The sequence below is a fragment of the Choloepus didactylus genome, chromosome 27 (genome assembly GCF_015220235.1).
Source record: "Choloepus didactylus isolate mChoDid1 chromosome 27, mChoDid1.pri, whole genome shotgun sequence".
Lineage (NCBI taxonomy): Eukaryota > Metazoa > Chordata > Mammalia > Pilosa > Megalonychidae > Choloepus > Choloepus didactylus.
This window is the reverse complement of record NC_051333.1, coordinates 485,811-504,476: the sequence shown is the minus strand read 5'-3', so window position 1 is coordinate 504,476 and position 18,666 is coordinate 485,811. Positions and strand designations below refer to the sequence as shown.

Below are 18,666 nucleotides of genomic sequence, written 5' to 3'. Positions count from 1 at the left end.
AGAGAAGGTATGTTCCTCTTGATGCCTCAATTTGGACATTTTCATGGGCTTAGAAATTTATAAGCTTATAGATCCCCATTGTGAAAGCCGATCCATTTCTGGCATATTGCATTTCAGCAGCTTTAGCAAACTGAAACACTGAGTCTCCAACTATGGTATAATGTTGAATGTAAAGACAAGAGGTCAGAATCTTGGTCTATTTTGAGGCTATAACAGGTTTTTTTCTGATGGACTTGATATATGAGGTATGAGGCCAATAAAGTAGAAAATACAATTCTAATTGTTTTGGCTAAAAGCGCTGCAAAGATGAAATTTTCATCAACTTAGTTGGAAAAGGCTGTAGATTAGAGATGGCAGGAAATTTTATACATATGGAGGTTCAAATGAAGTTTTCAATCATTTAAATTATTGTAGATTTGGAGGAAACAACTAGAGATCACTTTTGGTCATCATAACTGTAGGTTCCAAAGAGGCAGTTACATATAGTATTTGTGGAGTTTGGCAAAAAGGTCTGACCTGGAGATGTGAGACTTGTTTACTTAAAAATAGTATGTAAAGCCAAGAGATTTGACAAAGTCAAATAGGAAATGTGTTGGGAAAGCAAAGAACCAAAGATTGAGACCTCAGGCAGACATTTAAAGAAAAACTATGTTAAGAATCTCAAAATTATCAATGGTGTCACATCTGATGAGAAGAATAATAAGCAACATTGTAAATGACACTGCTAGTTAAAGAAGGTCCATAGAGATTATGTCTATGGAAATTTTAATGGAGTTTTAAAGGTAAAATATCAATTTTAATGAGTTAGAAAATGAATGAAAGTTGATAAATAGGGAACTACGAATGTAAAACTAGCTGCTGGGAATTTTGTTGTTAAAGAAAGAGAAACATAGTAAAAGCAGAAGGGCATGTGCCTGAGTTAAGAATGTCCTGTTTCTTTAGGAGAAGGCATCATAAGCATAGACAGCACTGTTTTCAGAAGGACATTAGATCAATAATTGCTGAGTCATTCCTAGATAATCCATAAATCCAGATTACTCGGAAGGCAGATGATGGTGGGGTCCACAGAAGCAATTCAGGAATTTTAATTAGAAGGGGGACAATCTCCATTTTGACCCAAGGTTATTATGGGGGTTAAATTGGTTTGTTTCATTTTAAATGTTGATAAATGTTTTCACAACATGTTTTACATCTCAACTGTTACACAGCAGACAGAGCATCTTTAAAAGTGGGGCGAAGAAAGAACTTGGACACAGGAGAGAGTACAATTAAGCGCATTGTGAAAATGTGGGGTAGAGGGGATTGGTTGGCAAACAGCAGATGGTCTTGGAAGCCGATCTGGAAGCCGAGTTGATTTTTCTTCTCCTATCATTGAAGACCATCGACTGAGCATGTTCAGTGGTGTGATTTTATACAGCACCACAAAGAAGCAAACAGGTGAAAGGTGTGTATAGACAGTTAAGTTAATTTAGTTGAAATGCTGAGTCAAGACTCTAGGATAAGAAAGTATTAAGATAGGAAGAGGCTGAGGGAGATGGAGAAAGCAGGAAATTTTATACATAAGGAGGTTCAGATGAAGTTTTCAAGCATTTAAACGAGAGGAAGGTGATGTAGGATCTTTTTGCCTGAGACCAGGAGGACCGATTAAATCACCCAACCAGGGGTGTGGTCAGACCACGCAGGCCACCCAGGTCCTCTGGGCTTTCCCAGATGGGTGAAAAACAATCTGTGGGTGGAGGCAGGAAACAAAACTAACACAGGAAGCTCCATGTGGAGTCTTTTTAATGATTTTACTGACGTATAATTTACAGATCATAAAATTCACCCATTTTAAGTGTACAATTCAATAATTTTTAGTAAGCTTACCAAATTGTGGAACCATTACTATAATCCAGTTTAGAACATTTTTATCACCAGTAAGAGTCCTCTTGCCCATCTACCGTTGATCCCTCTTACCGCCCCCAGCACCAGGCAACCACTCTCTGCCTCTATGGATTCACCTCTCCAGACATTTCACGTAAATGGAATCATACAAGATGTGATCTTTTGTGTCGGGCTTTTTTCACTAAGCAGAATCCTTCTGAGGGTAGCCACAATGCAGCATGTTTCAGAACGTCATTCTTTTTATTGTTGAATAATATTCCATTGTACAGACAGACTACACTTCATTTATCCAGTCATTAGTTGATGGATATTTGAGGTGTTTCCACTTTTGGTCAATTATTATTAATGCTGCTATGAATACTCATTTACAAGTTTTCGTCTGGACATACGTGTTCATTTCTCTTGGACACATACGCCTCACAGTAGGAGTCCTGGATCATACGCAAACCTTTTGAGGAATTTATCAGTGATTCTGATTTTAAAGTGTTCTTGTTCTTCTTTTCAAATGTAAGGATATAAATCTATCAATTTCCCACTATGCGCTACTCAAAATCATTTCTAACTGTGCTGTTTTAGGTACATCATGTAAATTCTGACATATTTTTAAACTTTCTCATTCAGTTCAAAACCATTTCTAAATTCACCTGCAATTTCTTCTTTGAAAAACGGCTATATAAGTAAGCATTTTCATAGCGTGGAGGTCGAGGAGGAGCTCTCGGAGGATGGGACCTGCTGCTGAGACTAGAATGAAGAGAAGAGGGGAAGGGTTAATCCAGGCGAGTCTTCTCTCCTTGAGATCCTTAAGAACTGCAGACATGTGCATTTGCCTTTCATTGTTTCTTGCATTTTCATGTTTCTGTCTTGAATGATTTACCTTCTGCCAGAAGTACCTTTATTATTTATTTTAGTTCAGGTCCACTGGTACAAATACCCTCTCTTTAAGCTCCTATTTATTTCATCTTTATTTTTGAAGGAAATTTTTGCTGGGTAAAAAGCAAGAGACTCAGCTTCTCATACACTGGTCCTAAGGACATATGCCACAATTGAATAATTTTGCTTTGGCCCTGTGAGAACTATAACATGGTGCTGCACACTAATCTGCTGCTGAAATCAGTGTGTCAGACAGTTACGTCTACACAGTAAAGGGGAATAATTGTTTCCAAATTTCTTTGAGGTGATGCAAAAAGGACGGATTTTTTTTTTTCACTCTGATCTGATTATATAGTTTACCACTATTGGATATTTTGGATAATTCTTTGTTTAATTCCTTAACTTCTTGAAGGCTAATTTGCAAGACTTCTGGTAACCTTAAAAAATTTTAAGTTTCAAAAATTATCAACATTAGGGTATGGCAATGGGGGTGAGCAATGGGGGCAGAAGGAGGCAGTCACGTTTATATTGCAGGTGAAATTTTCCCTACTTTTAGAAGGAAAAGCATCCCTAAATTTATCATTTTTTAGCAAAACTAGACATCCTTGATTAGGTACACAAAAATTCACCTTTAACTGTTTGAGAAAAGCACAATACAAATCTGTATAGAAGAATCATCATTTCTTGGTGATAAAAATTCTGCGTATGTCTTCAGAATTCCTCTTTCTCTGTGAAATAAAAGAATCACTAAAGGAAAAGGTAGTTGAATTCAAGGAAATTCCTATGCAATGACAGATGCTGCAAAATTTATATTTGTTACAGAATATTCACAAAAGAAATATTAGCACAAGCCTTGAGAGGTAGCCAAGTGAATTCTTTTGGAAACCTACAGTACTACTTCAATGTGTTAACAATGTCTTGTTGTAAAGTAGTATTTTAAGTCTAGAATTCATGATTTTACTGATATTTTTCATTATGACATATACTTGTGTACTGTTGTATTAATTTCATTAAATGCTTGCATGTTAATCAAATGATTAAATTTCAGAAGCTCTTTTCTCCTACCTACCAGTACCTTACTCATTGATTGATCATATGGGATTTGAATTCAAATGCTTTTTTTTTAATGAAGAAATTACCTTTTTCTAGAAACACAAATTCCATGCTTGTGCTTTTGTATTTGTGAAAACATTTTCAGATGAATTTAGGGATGTAACTATAGTTTATAATTCTAAAATGCCAATGTTTTTCATTTACATTTTAAATCCTGAATTTTTAGTTAAAACTAATCTATGTCTCTATTGTAAAGATGACATATGTACTTCATTTTTAATTTCCTTGGTTTTGCTTTAAAAAATGCAAAAGCCTATACTTTGTATTTACCTATTAAACCACAGTGACATCAACAGACTTCAAAACTTAAAAAAATATTCTAAGTTGGCATTCATTTCCTTTCAGCACTTCAGTGATATGCCATTGCCTTCTGGCTTCCATTGTTTTTCTTATGAAGTCAGCTGTAATGTGGTAATGCATCTTTTTTTCTTTGGCTGTTTTTAAAGGTGAGCTCATTGCTTTGGTATTTAGAAGTTTATCTATGATCTGTCCAGGTGGAGTTATTTTGTTTTTTGTTTTTGTTTGTTTCTTCAGTTTCTATGGTGTTCTCTGAAGATTTCTTGAATATATGATTTGATGTCTTTCATAAATTTGGAGACATTTCCAGACCTGATCTCTTTATATATTGCTGATGGGAGCAGGGATACAGGCATGCAGGCATACAGGGTTAGATGTTCTCTTCAGAGACCCCTTATTGTGAGTTTGAGGCTAGCTCCATTTTGGGCCCCTTTCAGAGGCTTTCAGTCTCACCACCATCATCATCTTACATGCTACCTTCAGTCTCAGAGACACAAGGCCCACATCCTCCTTAATCACTATTCTTTACTGATGATGCCTCCCCTCCTTGTCTTATTAACCCACAAGCATTCTGACTATTCTGCTGATTCCTATCTTCATGGGCCAGTTTTTCTGTGTAATCTCAACATTCTATTTATTTTCCTCTTTTTCCCTTCTCACTGCTCCATCTCTTCCCTTAAGGTATTCCCTTCAGAGCTCTTATCACTTTATATATTTCCTTTCATTTTGTCTCACCAAATTTTCAGTTCCATAAAAGCAGGCATATTTTGCTTCTGCTGTGTCCCCAGTGCCTCCTACGATGCCTGCACAGAGTAGGAATTCTATAAATATTTGCTGAATGAAAGGACAAACAAATGAATTAACTCTGACTTTCTCCACACTGAGCAAGAGCAGCAGTCTCACTCAAGTGCTTCTCACTGAGGTATGTCTCAAACTGACGAAAATCAGCATGCAGCAACTGTCCAGTGAAAAAAGCTTGGGTGGAATGGTTGGGGAGTGAAAGAGCAGCTGATTAAGCTGGAAAGCGGAGGAGAGTGGTGAAGAAACAAGATTCCATACTACTGGCTGATGGCACAAGAGTTCTCCGTGCCAGGCTGGAACCGGAGCTGGCTGGGCGAGCCCCTCCCACCCCCAGCTGCAGACAGACCTTGCTCTCTGCTCCTCCTCCTCTTGATCCTTGCTTTTCCTCTTCAGTCTCTTCTCAGCCCCAGGCCTTGCCCCTCATTCTCTCTCTCCCTCTCTTTCTCCTCTTTCTGTTCAGGCCCACCTCACCCTTTGCTACTTCTGAACATAGTGTCCAAAATGCAGAAGTGAATGAAGTGCATCCCTTTTTGTTGAACAACACCTTGGGTCTATTGCTCCAAACTGAAAAGCAAGTCCATGTTTTCTTTTAGCCTCTCAAACATCCCAGAACACTAGGAATAGCTGGTGGCTTCATTGCTGGTTTCTTGCCATGCACAGAAATAACGAACGGTTTCATGACCCTGGAAGGCCCTCCCGGACCCCCTTGTCTGACCAGTGCTTCCCCTGATGCTCTAGCACACCTGTCCATGCCCACATTGTGGTCCTGACACCCTGGCCTGTGCTCGCTGATACAGACAGCATCTTCCTCGTGGGGCTGTGCTTCCTGGAGGACCGCCATGGAGCCTGGAACAGGGCCTCATATAAACCACACCCTCCATGGAGATTTGCTGAGTGAGTGAATTAACAAGCTCAATTTTCCAATGGGCTTTTCCTCAGAGTTGTTTTCCCAGAAAAGCCTGGAGTTCACCATTTTCCCCACCCACTGCCATACACTCCCTTCACTATTTCTCACAACTGTGGGTTATGCAGTCAACTTATGTTTGAGTGAACTCATTTCCATGTGTGTTAAAAATGAAGAAATCCACAGTTAGGATGGTTGTGAAGAACTGAGCTATTTACAGCATGACTTTACAGACTTGGTTACATCCATTTGCACACCATGTTAATTGTGGACAGCCTCCCCTATGCCCTCTCCTGGGGCTTCTCACCGGGGAGCAGCAAGGCACAGGGGGACCGGCTGAAGCAGATGGCGGGCATTTGGTAATCCCCACACAGTTTACACTTAGCTAATAAAAAGAAGAAAGAAAAAGAACTCATGCCCTCCCATTCCAACTGGCTTATATACAGGACAGTGACCACTTCCAGTTAAGTAAACCAGAGCAAGCACAGGACCCTGGAGGTTCTTAAGCACACAGTCTTGTTTTCCCAATTACCCAGAACAACTTCTCCCATTGTTCCCTCTGTTTGCTCTGTGCAAATTTACACCTGAGTCCTTCCCTGGGGCCCAGCTACCCTCCCTGGATTGTAGGATTGCACTTGGGCCTTTCTATTATCTTGTCAACATAGTGTGCGAGGATGTTTGGAGCCTTAATCGGTGCTCTGGAAAGAACTCTAGTGTCAGGTCATTCATCCAGCATTTGTTGAGCACCTACTATGTGGCAGGCACTGCTCTAGGTACAGCCGTCAGCAAGTCAAAAATCCCTGCCCTCCCTGACTTTCATCTAGTGGAGTGATACAGGCAAAAAAAAGAAACATAACAAATAAGCCCCATTAATAGTGTGCTTGAACTTGGTGTTACAGATAAATCAGGAGAGTAGAGCAGGGTAAGGGAATCAAGTAAGGAGATGCAAGTTAAATACAGCTCCTTGGCCTTGGACCTTCCTGTGCTCTGGTGCGTCAGGTGAGGCTTAATTACCTTTCCCTGGACCTCAGAATGAGACAATCCACTCAAAGAGGATTCATAGCTAAGACTGTGATTCAGGTTATTTCATGATGCTGAGCCAGTTCAACTGTGGGCACCCTTCCTGAGATAAACCTGGGTGAAACTTAAGTGGCAAAAGATCAGGGAACATCAGAAACTGTGAGAAAGTGCTGGGGTATCAAGGCTCTTTTGAAATGGTGTGCTGAGCTGGGTAACTGGGTCAGGGGGCAGCATGGCTCGGTTCTAGGACGTGAGGAAGGATCCGCTGGAGTTTGCTCTTGCTTCTCCCCTTGGGTCAGGGTCTGTCTCCACTTTTGCAGTGACCTGGTCTCTGGTCCAGTTATCCTCAGGGGTGCAGTCAAGGCAGGGGAGCTTCCTGAGCTTATCGGGGCTGAGAAACACAAATAGGGACTAACCTACCTTGGGGACATCTTCCCAACTCGGCCTCTCCAAGACCTGGGCTGGTGAATCCCACTCTAAGGAGTTATCTTACAGGGTGAGGAGTTACTGAACGGCTTTCTGGTGCCTGGACGTCCCCACCTCAGGACCCATTCTCCCACCCGTGAACTCATGGGGCTTATAGGTGTCGGAGTCTGAATGTGTCATATGAATGCTTCATCACCTGAGAGAGTAACTTATGGCCTCAGAGAAATGCACTCACTGGCCACAGTAACAAGCAATTCTCTGAGTATAACTGTTTCAAAAGAAAAACCACACACTGGAATACAGATGCTATCAGAAGCAGATATACTAGAACTGATGAACAAATATTGTCTATTAAATACACTTAGAGATAAGGGATGGTATTAACAATATGAAATGAAAACATTAAAACAAAAAAGAACCAAGTAGAAATATTAGGTATGAAGAACATACTTGTTGAAATGAAGACACAATAAAGGAAATAAATAGCAAAATGGATGCAGCTGAGGAACAAATATGCAAACTGGAAGAGCAGGTTGAGGAAATGTCCAGCCAAAAAAGGAAGAAAGGAAAATGAATCAGAAACATAAAAGCTAAAGGTATAAATTACAGGCATAGATAGGCTGTCTGAATAATAGGAGTCCCAGGAAGAAGTTTTTAAAATGGAGAGGAGGAAATATTCAAAAGAGAGAAATTTCCCAGAATATAAAACACATAAAAGATCAGATTAAAAGGCAGTGTCTTAGGAAGTTAAACATACATTTACCACATGACTCAGCTATTTCATGCCTAAGTCTTCACTCAAGAAGTGAAAACTTATATACAAAACCTTGCAGAATGTCCGTGGCAGCCAGTCACAATAGCCAAGAAATGGAAACTGAATGCTGTTGTTACAAGTAAACAGGATAACTAACTGCCCCACATCCACACAATGGAAAGCTACTCAGCAATGAAAAGGAGTAAATTACTCACACATGATGCAACATGGGTGAGCCTCAAAAACATTACGTTGAGCAAAGTCAGCCAGACACAAAAGGTACATATTGTCTGATTCCACTTATATGAAACTCTTGAAAAGGACAATTATAATGTAAAGTGGCAGAAAACAGATCGATGATTTCCCAGAGCACGGGGGTGGGGGGTTGGGAGTAACTGCAAAGAAGAAAGGGGAAACATCTGGAGACGTTTTAATGTTCTCTATCTTGATTGTATTGGTGAATGCAAGGGTGCATGCATTTTTCAAAACTCATCAAACCTACCTTTGAAAGGGGAGAAATCAATATATTAGTGGTGTTTAAAGTCCTGCGACTAGAGCTCGCCAAGACTGTATGCAGATAAGAAATGGGCATTAGGAAGTCAAGGAGTTGAGGAGGAAACAGGAAGGCACCTGAAAGCGGGGCCAGAGAGCTAGGAAAATCAAGAAGAGGCATCCTGAAAGCCAGGTGAAGAACACGTTTCCAGGAGGGGATGACCCACCGTCTACAATTCTGATAATGCTGAAGAAGAAAACGGAGTTGACCATTGGATCTAGGAATACTGAGGGTCACCTGGTGGTGAGGCAGGGTTGGAGTGGGTTCAAGAACGAATGGAGGAGGGAGGCGGGGCAAGATGGTGGATTGCGGAGCTGTATGTTTTAGTTACTCCTCCAGGAAAGTAGGTAGAAATCCAGGAACTGCGTGGACTGGACACCACAGAGCAATCTGACTTTGGGCATACTTCATACAACACTCATGAACACGTCAAACTGCTGGGATCAACGAAATCTGTAAGTTTTTGCGGCCAGGGGACCCACGCCCCTCCCTGCCAGGCACAGTCCCACGGGAGGAGGAGCCGTCAGCGCTGGGAAGGAGAAGGGAAACTGCAGTGGCAGCTCTTATCGGAAACTCATTCTACTGATCCAAACTCAACCACAGACAGACTGAGACCAGACACCAGAGAATCTGAGAGCAGCCAGCCGAGCAAAGAGGAGACAGGCATAGCAAAAAACAGCAAGAAAAACTCCAAAATAAAAGCGGAGGGTTTTTGGAGTTCTGGTGAACATAGAAAGGGGAAGGGCAGAGTTCAGACCCTGAGGCTCATATGCAAATCCCGAAGAAAAACTGATCTCTCTGCCCCCTGGATCTTTCCTTAATGGCCCTAATTGCTTTGCCTCTTAGGATTTCAATAACCCATTAGATCTGCAAGGAGGGCTTTTTTTTTTCTTTTTCTTAAACAATTACTCTAAGAAGCCCAATACAGAAAGCCTCAAAGACTTGCAATTTGGGCAGGTCAAGACAAGAGCAGAACTAAGAGAGCTCTGAGACAAAGGGCAATAATCCAGTGGCTGAGAAAATTCACTAAACACCACAACTTCCCAAGAAAAGGGGGGTGTCCGCTCACAGCCATCATCCTGGTGGACAGGAAACACTCCTGCCCATCGCCAGCCCCATAGCCCAGAGCTGCCCCAGACAACCCAGTGTGACGGAAGTGCTTCAAATAACAGGCACACACCACAAAACTGGGCGTGGACATTAGCCTTCTCTGCAACCTCAGCTGGTTGTCCCAGAGTTGGGAAGGTGGAGCAGTGTGAATTAACAAAGCCCCATTCAGCCATCATTTGAGCAGACTGGGAGCCTCCCTACACAGCCCAGCAGCCCAGAACCGCCCTGAGGGAACGGCACTCACCTGTGACATAGCACAGTCATCCCTCAACAGAGGACCAGGGGGTGCACGGCCTGGAATAGGGACCCACTAGCAAGTCTCAGGGGCCACACGCCAATACCAAGGACTTGTGGGTCAGTGGCAGAGACAAACTGTGGCAGGACTGAACTGAAGGACTATTGCAGCAGCTTTAAAACTCCAGGAACACCAGGGAGATTGGATTGTTAGAGCCGCCCCCCCCCCGACCACCCAGACACGCGCATATGAAAAAACCAGACAATATGGATAACCCAAGCACAAGCACCCAAATCAAAATATCAGAAGAGACACAGTACCTAGAGCAACTAATCAAAGAACTAAGGATGAACAATGAGACCATAGTACGGGATACAAAGGATATCAAGAAGACCCTAGAAGAGCATAAAGAAGGCATTCCAAGACTAAATAAAAAAATAGATGATCTTATGGAAATTAAAGAAACTGTTGACCAAATTAAAAAGATTCTGGATACTCATAGTACAAGACTAGAGGAAGTTGAACAACGAAACAGTGACCTGGAAGATGACAGAATGGAAAATGAAAGCACAAAAGAGAGAATGGGGAAGAAAACTGTCTTTTTCTTACTCCCTTGTTATGGTCTCTTTGAAATGTTCTTTTATTGTATGTGTTTTTAAAATTATTATTTTATATTTTTATTTTTCATACAGTTGATTAAAAAAAAAAAAAGTTAAAAGAAAACAAGGAAAAAAACATGCAGAGCCCCCTTGAGGAGCTGGTGGAGAATGCAGGGGTATTGGTCTACCCCACCTCGATGGTTGCTAACATGACCACAGACATAGGGGACTGGTGGTTTGATGGGTTGAGCCCTCTACCACAGGATTTACCCTTGGGAAGACGGTTGCTGCAAAGAAGAGGCTAGGCTTCCCTATAATTGTGCCTAAGAGCCTCCTCCCAAACGCCTCTTTGTTGCTCAGACGTGGCCCTCTCTTTCTACCTAAGCCAACTTGAAAGGTGAAATAACTGCCCTCCCCCTTACGTGGGATCAGACACCCAGGGGAGTGAATCTCCCTGGCAACGTGGAATATGACTCCCGGGGAGGAATGTAGACCCAGCATTGTGGGATGGAGAACATCTTCTTGACCAACAGGGGGATGTGAAAGGAAATGAAATAAGCTTCAGTGGCAGAGAGATTCCAAAAGTAGCCGAGAGGTCACTCTGGTGGGCACTCTTACGCACAATTTAGACAACCCATTTTAGGTTCTAAAGAATTGGGGTAGCTGGTGTTAGATACCTGAAACTATCAAACTACAACCCAGAACCCATGAATCTCGAAGACAATTGTATAAAAATGTAGCTTATGAGGGGTGACAATGGGATTGGGAAAGCCATAAGGACCACACGCCCCTCTGTCTAGTTTATGGATGGATGAGTAGAAAAATAGGGGAAGGAAACAAACAGACAAAGGCACCCAGTGTTCTTTTTTACTTTAATTGCTCTTTTTCATTTTAATTATTATTCTTGTTATTTTTGTGTGTGTGCTAATGAAGGTGTCAGGGATTGATTTAGGTGATGAATGTACAACTATGTAATGGTACTGTGAACAATCGAATGTACAATTTGTTTTGTATGACTGTGTGGTATGTGAATATATCTCAATAAAATGAAGATTTAAAAAAAAAGAAAGAAAAAAAAAGAAAGAATGGAAAGGAACTGGAAGCATCAAGAACAACTTAGGGTAAACTTCCTAAAAAACTTTAGTTTTAGGAAACTTCCTAAAAGTAAATTTTGCTTTCCAAAGAGAAATGATGCAGGGGCTTTAAGGGGATGTGATGCTAAGGGGGATTTTTTATTCCTATTTAGGCGGCATGTTTACGTTAGTGGCAATAATCCAACAGAGAAAATCTGTTGATACAAAAGACTGGGAGACTCGCTGGAGCGATGCTGAGAAGCGGTGAGAGCACAGGCTCTGGATACCAGAAAGTGCCGATGCTGTGGAAGCCAAGTGGAGGAGGTGGAGGGACCTCATGAAAGGCTTTACTAATTTGCTTCCATTTCCCCCCAGGAAATAAAGTCGTCTGCTGGTGCTGAACATTATGGAAGGTTTAGTCAAGGGACTGTTGGAATCTGGGTACCATATAAAGTCAACTAGATCAGGAAGGGACACTCACAATGGACTGTGGAGGGATTCCAATCACTGGTGCTGGTGGGGTCCTAGGGATGACACAGGAGAGACTGGCTGTGGGAAGTGATGGCCACAACCACCAGCAGAGGGGCCACAAGGCTGGGATATTGGAAGGTCATCCAAAAGGGCACTGGAATTAGGAATATGATGGGGGTGGGTCTAGATACTGTGAGATGAGGCAGGAACTGAAATTTCAAGATTTGCAGATGAGTGAACCTGCTCATTGACTGCAACAGGTAGCAGCAGTGTACAAGGCCGTCTGCTGTCTTGGGTCATAGCTGAGTTTTAGAAAGCAGCAGCAAATGAGAAAACAGCCACCGCACAGGAGGAATAAGAGAGATACTACAGGGAAGACACGTTTCCATTAGAGCAGGAAGGTGGAGGGGGGACTTCTGATGGGTGAATGACATCCAAAAGGGCCAGCAGAAGTTCTGAGTTGGGGAGGAGTAGTAGATGGGGTAAGAAAAGGCAATGTATGTGGGTTAGAATGTTGGAGTTATAAAAGGACCTGAGAATACTGGACAAAAAGCGCATGCTGAAACCAGTCTTCATAACGAAGTGTTGCACAGGGCGAGTGTGATGGTGGTAAGGAGTGAGGAGTCCTGGGAAGAGAGGTCTGGGGCTTTCCACTAACTCATGCTGATGTAGTTTCTAAAGAGAATAAGCTTGGTAATCCAATTATAAAGTAACTTGGATGCTAGTGGAATATTTTATCTTACTCAAGAAATCCTATGGGAGTTCCTAAATCAGAGAATCTGGATTAGCTGAAAGTGTTTTACTTTGAGCATTAGAAGACAGTATCTGTATCAAATTGACAATGTGACTCTGGACACATTAAGCCGCTTTTCTGTTATAGAGATAATACTGCTAACTCTATTCTCAACAAAGGATTTTGCATGAATCACAAGAGAAATTAACTGAATTAATTTACTCCTGCAACTAATATTTATCGAGCAACTATATGCTTCAGGCCCTGAAAGATGTTACATACTTACATGAGCTCCAGCTACAGGAGTAAAACAGTGATGCAACCTCCCCAGGACACCAGCAGACCACAATTTCTCAACCGTTGGGGAGTCGTGGGCTCCTCAAGAATTAGATGAATGTAATATACCCTGGAATTCTATCCAGTACACTGAGTCTATCCAGGAAGGATCCTTGGTCCCTAGTTATAATCCTCCTTTAGCGATATAGAGAATATACTTGTGCCCTGAAGAAAAGCTGCTGAGTTCTGTGAACCATCAGTCTTTTCCCCTGTGAGTACTCAAGGGACTTTCTTATTCCAGATGATGGGCTAGTTAGTTCCCTTTCCCTTCTAAATCCTCCCTGTTTCACCTGGAGTAGAAAAAGAAACAAGAAACATTGAATGCAGGGGAGACCCTGAAAATGGTATTCCTGCATATTTTGGTGTCTGTGTAAAAGAGCACATATCTCAGCTCTTTATTTCAAGAAGGGTATTCCAAACTCATCAAGGGACATTCCTCAGACTTTCCAAATTACCAGTGTGTCTTCCACTATCTTCTCCCCAGAAATCCTCAGTTGTGGGGAACCCAGGTTCCAGTGATGCTGAGGTCTAATCCAGACTTGTTCACATTTCAAAAGGACCTGAGCTCTTGTATTAACAGAATTCTTTGGGACAGAGAAGCCATGTAACTTTACCTTCTTCTTTAGGATTCTCTCGGATTTTTATTATCAAATCTCTGCTACAGAAACACCAAATGAAAGGGAAAAAAAAAAAAAACATTAGGAAAAAAAAATCACTGGAGGGGCAGCATAACATAGTGGTTACCAATGTGAACTTGGGAGCCAAACTGAATCCCAGCTCCACTACTCACCAGCAGTGTGCCTTGGGGCAGGTTCCTTAACACCCCTGCTTCAATTCCCCATCTGTACAACTGGGACAGTAACAGTACCCATCTCACAGAGCTAAGGAGATCAAACAAGTTAATACTTGTGGAGCATTTAAAACAATGCCTGGCACGTGGGAAGCGCTATATGCGTTTGTAAAACTCAAAAAAAAATAATTCTTAAATTAACGGTTAATTTCTCCATGGGTCCAACTAGTTTTTATCCAGATACATTTCTGAAATGTTATAGGATATATATATATACACACACAATTCTGTGCCCTTTCTATTCCTTCATTTCATGTATACCTGAAACAAATTACTAACTGCCCAACAATGCAGGAATGAGTGAACAATGGACACGGGCACATTGAGTTATTAAGTACCACATTTTGTTCCAACAGCATTAGTCTCTTATAATTCAGGCAGTAATCTTTCCATCATCAATTATCGCATTTACTAAACTTTGCTAAAGGGGCTAATTTTGATCAATAGTAAATACCCATTCAATGGGATTTTTCCTTAAATTCAGATTTTTTACTCCAAATCCTAAAAGGGCACCCTAACCCTCCCCCCTTATCTTAGCAAAGTCTGTATTTCCACAATTATGCACAAAATATTACTGTAAAGCCTTCCATCCAGTACTCCAAGCTGATGCAAAACAGTGTATCTCCAGTTGACACACTTGTCCTTACATAAGGTCTTCCCTTAATAATATACACAGATCCACAGATAAGTGAGAGCTGTTGCTACAAGACACCTCACTGCTTCAGTCACGTTCCTCAAGCATGAATTTCTGGTGGACAATAAGGAGAGTTTGGGGTTTTCTTCATAGTAATTACCTGATGTTTAATAAATGCTGAATAACTGCAGAAAACGATTTGCTGTTCTTTTCATTCATGGGTTTTCTTCCAAGAAGATATTTTCTGAAGGACAGTAAAGGGAGAATTCTTACTGAAAAATTACCCCACTTCATAATATTTATAGGTTTCTTTTCAGTATGTTATCAAATGTACAATATAAAAATCTCTCTTCAATTCAATTCACAGAGTTTCTCTTCACTGTGATTTTTCTGGTGCTGAATTAGGGCAGGGTGACCACTAAAGGCTTTTCCACACTCACTGCATATGAAGCGTTTCTCTCCGTTATGCATTCTCTGATGAATAATAAGGGAAGAATTCTTACAGAAAGCTTTCTCACAGTGATTACATTTGTAGGGTTTTTCTCCAGTATGGTTTCTCAGATGTACAATAAGGGAAGAACTCTCATTGAACGCTTTCCCACATTCGTTACACCTGTATGGTTTCTCTCCAGTATGAGTTCTCCGATGTGCAATAAGATGAGAGCTGCAATTAAAGGATCTTTCACACTGATTACATTTATAGGGTTTTTCGCCTGTGTGAATTCTCCGATGAGCAACGAGGTGACAACTCTGGCTGAAGGATTTCCCACACTTATTGCATTCATAAGGTTTCTCTCCTGTATGAGTCCTTTGATGCCGAACAAGATGGGCCATCTGGCTGCAGGACTTTCCACATTTATTACACTCATAGGGCTTAATTCCAGAATGAATTATTTCATGTTTAGTGAGGGCGGAGCGTTCTCTGAATGCTTTGCCACATTCCTGACAGTTATAGGGCTTCTCTCCTGTATGAGTTCTCTGATGGGCAATAAGATGTGAGCTCCAGCTGAAAGATTTTCCACATTCTGTGCATTTATACGGTTTTGCTCCAGAGTGAGTCCTTTCATGTTTACTAAGGGCTGAGTAATCCCTAAAAGCTTTTTCACATTCATCACATTTAAAGGGCTTCTCTCCAGTATGCATCCTCATATGGGCAATAAGATGGGAGCTCCAGCTGAACGATTTCCCACATTCAGTACATTCAAAAGGTTTCTCTCCAGTATGAGTTCTCTGATGCCCAATAAGATGCGAGTTCCAGTTGAAAGATTTCCCACATTCATTACATACATAAGGTTTCTCTCCTGTATGAATTCTCTTATGTACAATAAGATGAGAATTCCAGCTGAAGGCTTTTCCACATTTATTACATTCATAGGGTTTTATTCCAGTGTGAGTCCGTTCATGTTTAGTAAGGGCTGATCGATTCCTGAAAACTTTTCCACACTTACCACATTCATAGGGTTTCTCTCCTGTATGAGTTTTCTTATGTTGAATTAGGTAAGAGCTCCAGATGAAAGATGTCCCACATTCATTATATTCATAGGGTTTCTCTGCAGTGTAAGTGCTTGTATGTTGAGAAAGGAATGAGTCATACCCAAAGACTTTTTCCCATTCATTATATTTATATGGTTTCTCTACTGTATTAATTTTTTGATGTTCCATAATGGATGAAAAGTAAAAGATATTCTCATACTCTTTGTAATCATATTGGTGTTCTCCAATATGAAATCTTGGATGTTCATTAAATGACGGGCTCTGGTTAAAGATTTGATGACATTCCTTATATTCGTAGAGTTTCTCTTCTGTGTGAATTCTCTTATGATCACCAAAATGTATTACATGATTGAAAGATTTAACAGCATCAGTACATTTGAAAAGATCTCCAGTTTGCATTCTTGCAGAGTGAATAGGCTGTACTGACTGATAGAAGGTGTTGTCATAATCATTACTTTCGCAGGTAATCTTATCTGCATACATTATGGCTGAATTACATTTCCAACTTTCAGCATGTGCATCAGGTTTATAGAAATGTTCTATTTGAGAAACTCTCTGAGACGGAACAAAGTTTAAGCTCTGGTCATAGTCTGCCCCACGATCACAGAACTCAGAGCCTCTCTGAGACAGTACTTCCTTTTGCATGAAGATCATTTGTCTCATAGCTCTACTCTGGTTCATGTGGTACATTTCTAATTGGTCTTGACATCCCAAGACTTCTACCCTGGAGAACCAAGGATCGTCCCATATGTATCTTTCCAACTTCATGCTATGGGACTGTTCCTCAAAAATACTCTGCGTTGGGATCAATGTTTTGCTTTCAAGACTTCTCATCCATTCTGAAATAAACAAAGGAAAAGCTGTGAGGGTATAGAGACAGAAATTTTTACAATAGAGTGGGAATGGGGAGATTTACTGGCAATAATATCAACAATGCAGAGTGTGATTTTTAAAAAAAAATATGGACTTGTAACCCAAGGAAAGATCATAAAATGGAAAATGAGACTAGTGAATAAGGAACAAAAGCAATTAACCAGAATGCAAACTGTAAACTGAAATCTAGTAAAACCATTAGGAGAATTTTCCCAAGGAAAGGAGTATTAGAATAAGGGTCTGCAGGAAAGAGTTAACTCAGCAGTTGCTCAAATCTTGCACATTACCAGAAAAGGCCTCTTTTCCTGACCAGCCCTTATCCAACTGCTAAGAATAGAGCTCTTGGAATGTTCTAACTGTAAAAGTGATCTGCATACCCAAATCCTTGACCCACACTGTGCCAGTCTGTCTGGACAGTTTGTGGAAACAATGCAATTTATTGGCAAATGCCTGCTTTCCTTCTGGGAGTCTGAGTGTCAGTGACTGTGGTCAGTCACGCAGGTGCTGGTTGTCTACGTGACTGACAATAAACACCCTGGACTCCTAGGCCCAGGCAAGCTTCCCTGGGACACAACACTTGCCCCATGTTGTGACAACTCATTGCCAGAGGAACAGAGTGTCCTGCTCAACTCCACTGGGCGAGGACTCCTGGAAGCTTGAATCTGTTTTTCTCCATCCTTGGCCCCAAGTCCTTTTCCTTTTGCTGATTTGGCTTTGGATTCTTCCACTGTAATAAACCATGACCCTGAGCATGACTTCTGAGACCCGTGAGTTTTTCCAGTGCTTCACCAAACCCGTGAGTGGTCTTGGGGATCCCTGACACAAGGTCAAAGTGAAAGTCACAATTATGAAAAAATAAATTCTGGCCAAACCAAAGGTAGATGAAAACGCAGGACCTTAACAACTAAAAAATTTTAATTATAAAATTATTAAATTCATTTTTCTGTTATAATGTTTTTACTGTTCCCCTACCTTAACACCAGTTTTGCATGCCAAGAAAAGGAGGGAGTGTGGTTAGGAAAAAGTATCACCAAGCCAGTTTCAAGTTAGGGTGTTACCTACAATAATGTGCGATCACATTATTTCCTATTCCACAGAGTTCAGCCAATGATGCAAAATACATCACATGATATTGTGGTAAATCATGTAAAGACAGCAAATTGTGATAAAACAGACATAAGAGTTGTAGTCTGATAATTTCTATTTAAATACTAGCTCTGCCACGATTCCTACAAGACTTTTCTGATTAAATGACACTGTTTGTGAATCTAGCAAGATACCTGGAAATGGGCACTATTATCATTATTGCTGAGGTATGGGCCCTCCAAGAACTGACAGAGTCTGTATTAGTTTCTTATCGCAGCTGTAACAAACTGCCAAAAACTGAGTGGCTTAAAACAGCCGTTCTGGAGGTCAAAGTCCAAAATGGCTTTCACTGGGCTAAAATTAAGGCACTGGCCAGGCCATGCCCCCTCGGGAGCTCTATGGAGAATCCATTTTCTTGCCTTTTCCAGGTTCATAGCTCCTTCCTTCCTCTTCAGAGCACACAACTCCAGCCTGTGCTTCTGTCGCATCTCTTCTCAGTGTCTGTGACCCTCCTGCCTCCATTTTATAAGGACCCTTTACACTGAGCCTA

At 41.2% G+C, this 18,666-nt stretch overlaps 1 protein-coding gene across 10 annotated transcripts in view; it reads right to left on the bottom strand.

The window, feature by feature from the left end:
- Positions 1-11,661: 11,661 nt before the first annotated feature.
- Positions 11,662-18,666, bottom strand: part of ZNF606 (zinc finger protein 606) — a 41,701-nt gene continuing 34,696 nt past the window's right edge. For all 10 annotated transcript variants that reach the window (XM_037818910.1, XM_037818908.1, XM_037818909.1 and 7 more), the window contains one exon: positions 11,662-16,996. In XM_037818910.1, coding sequence (XP_037674838.1) covers positions 15,015-16,996 — 1,982 coding nt within the window. In that variant the 3' untranslated portion in view covers positions 11,662-15,014. The remainder of the gene's footprint in view (positions 16,997-18,666) is intronic.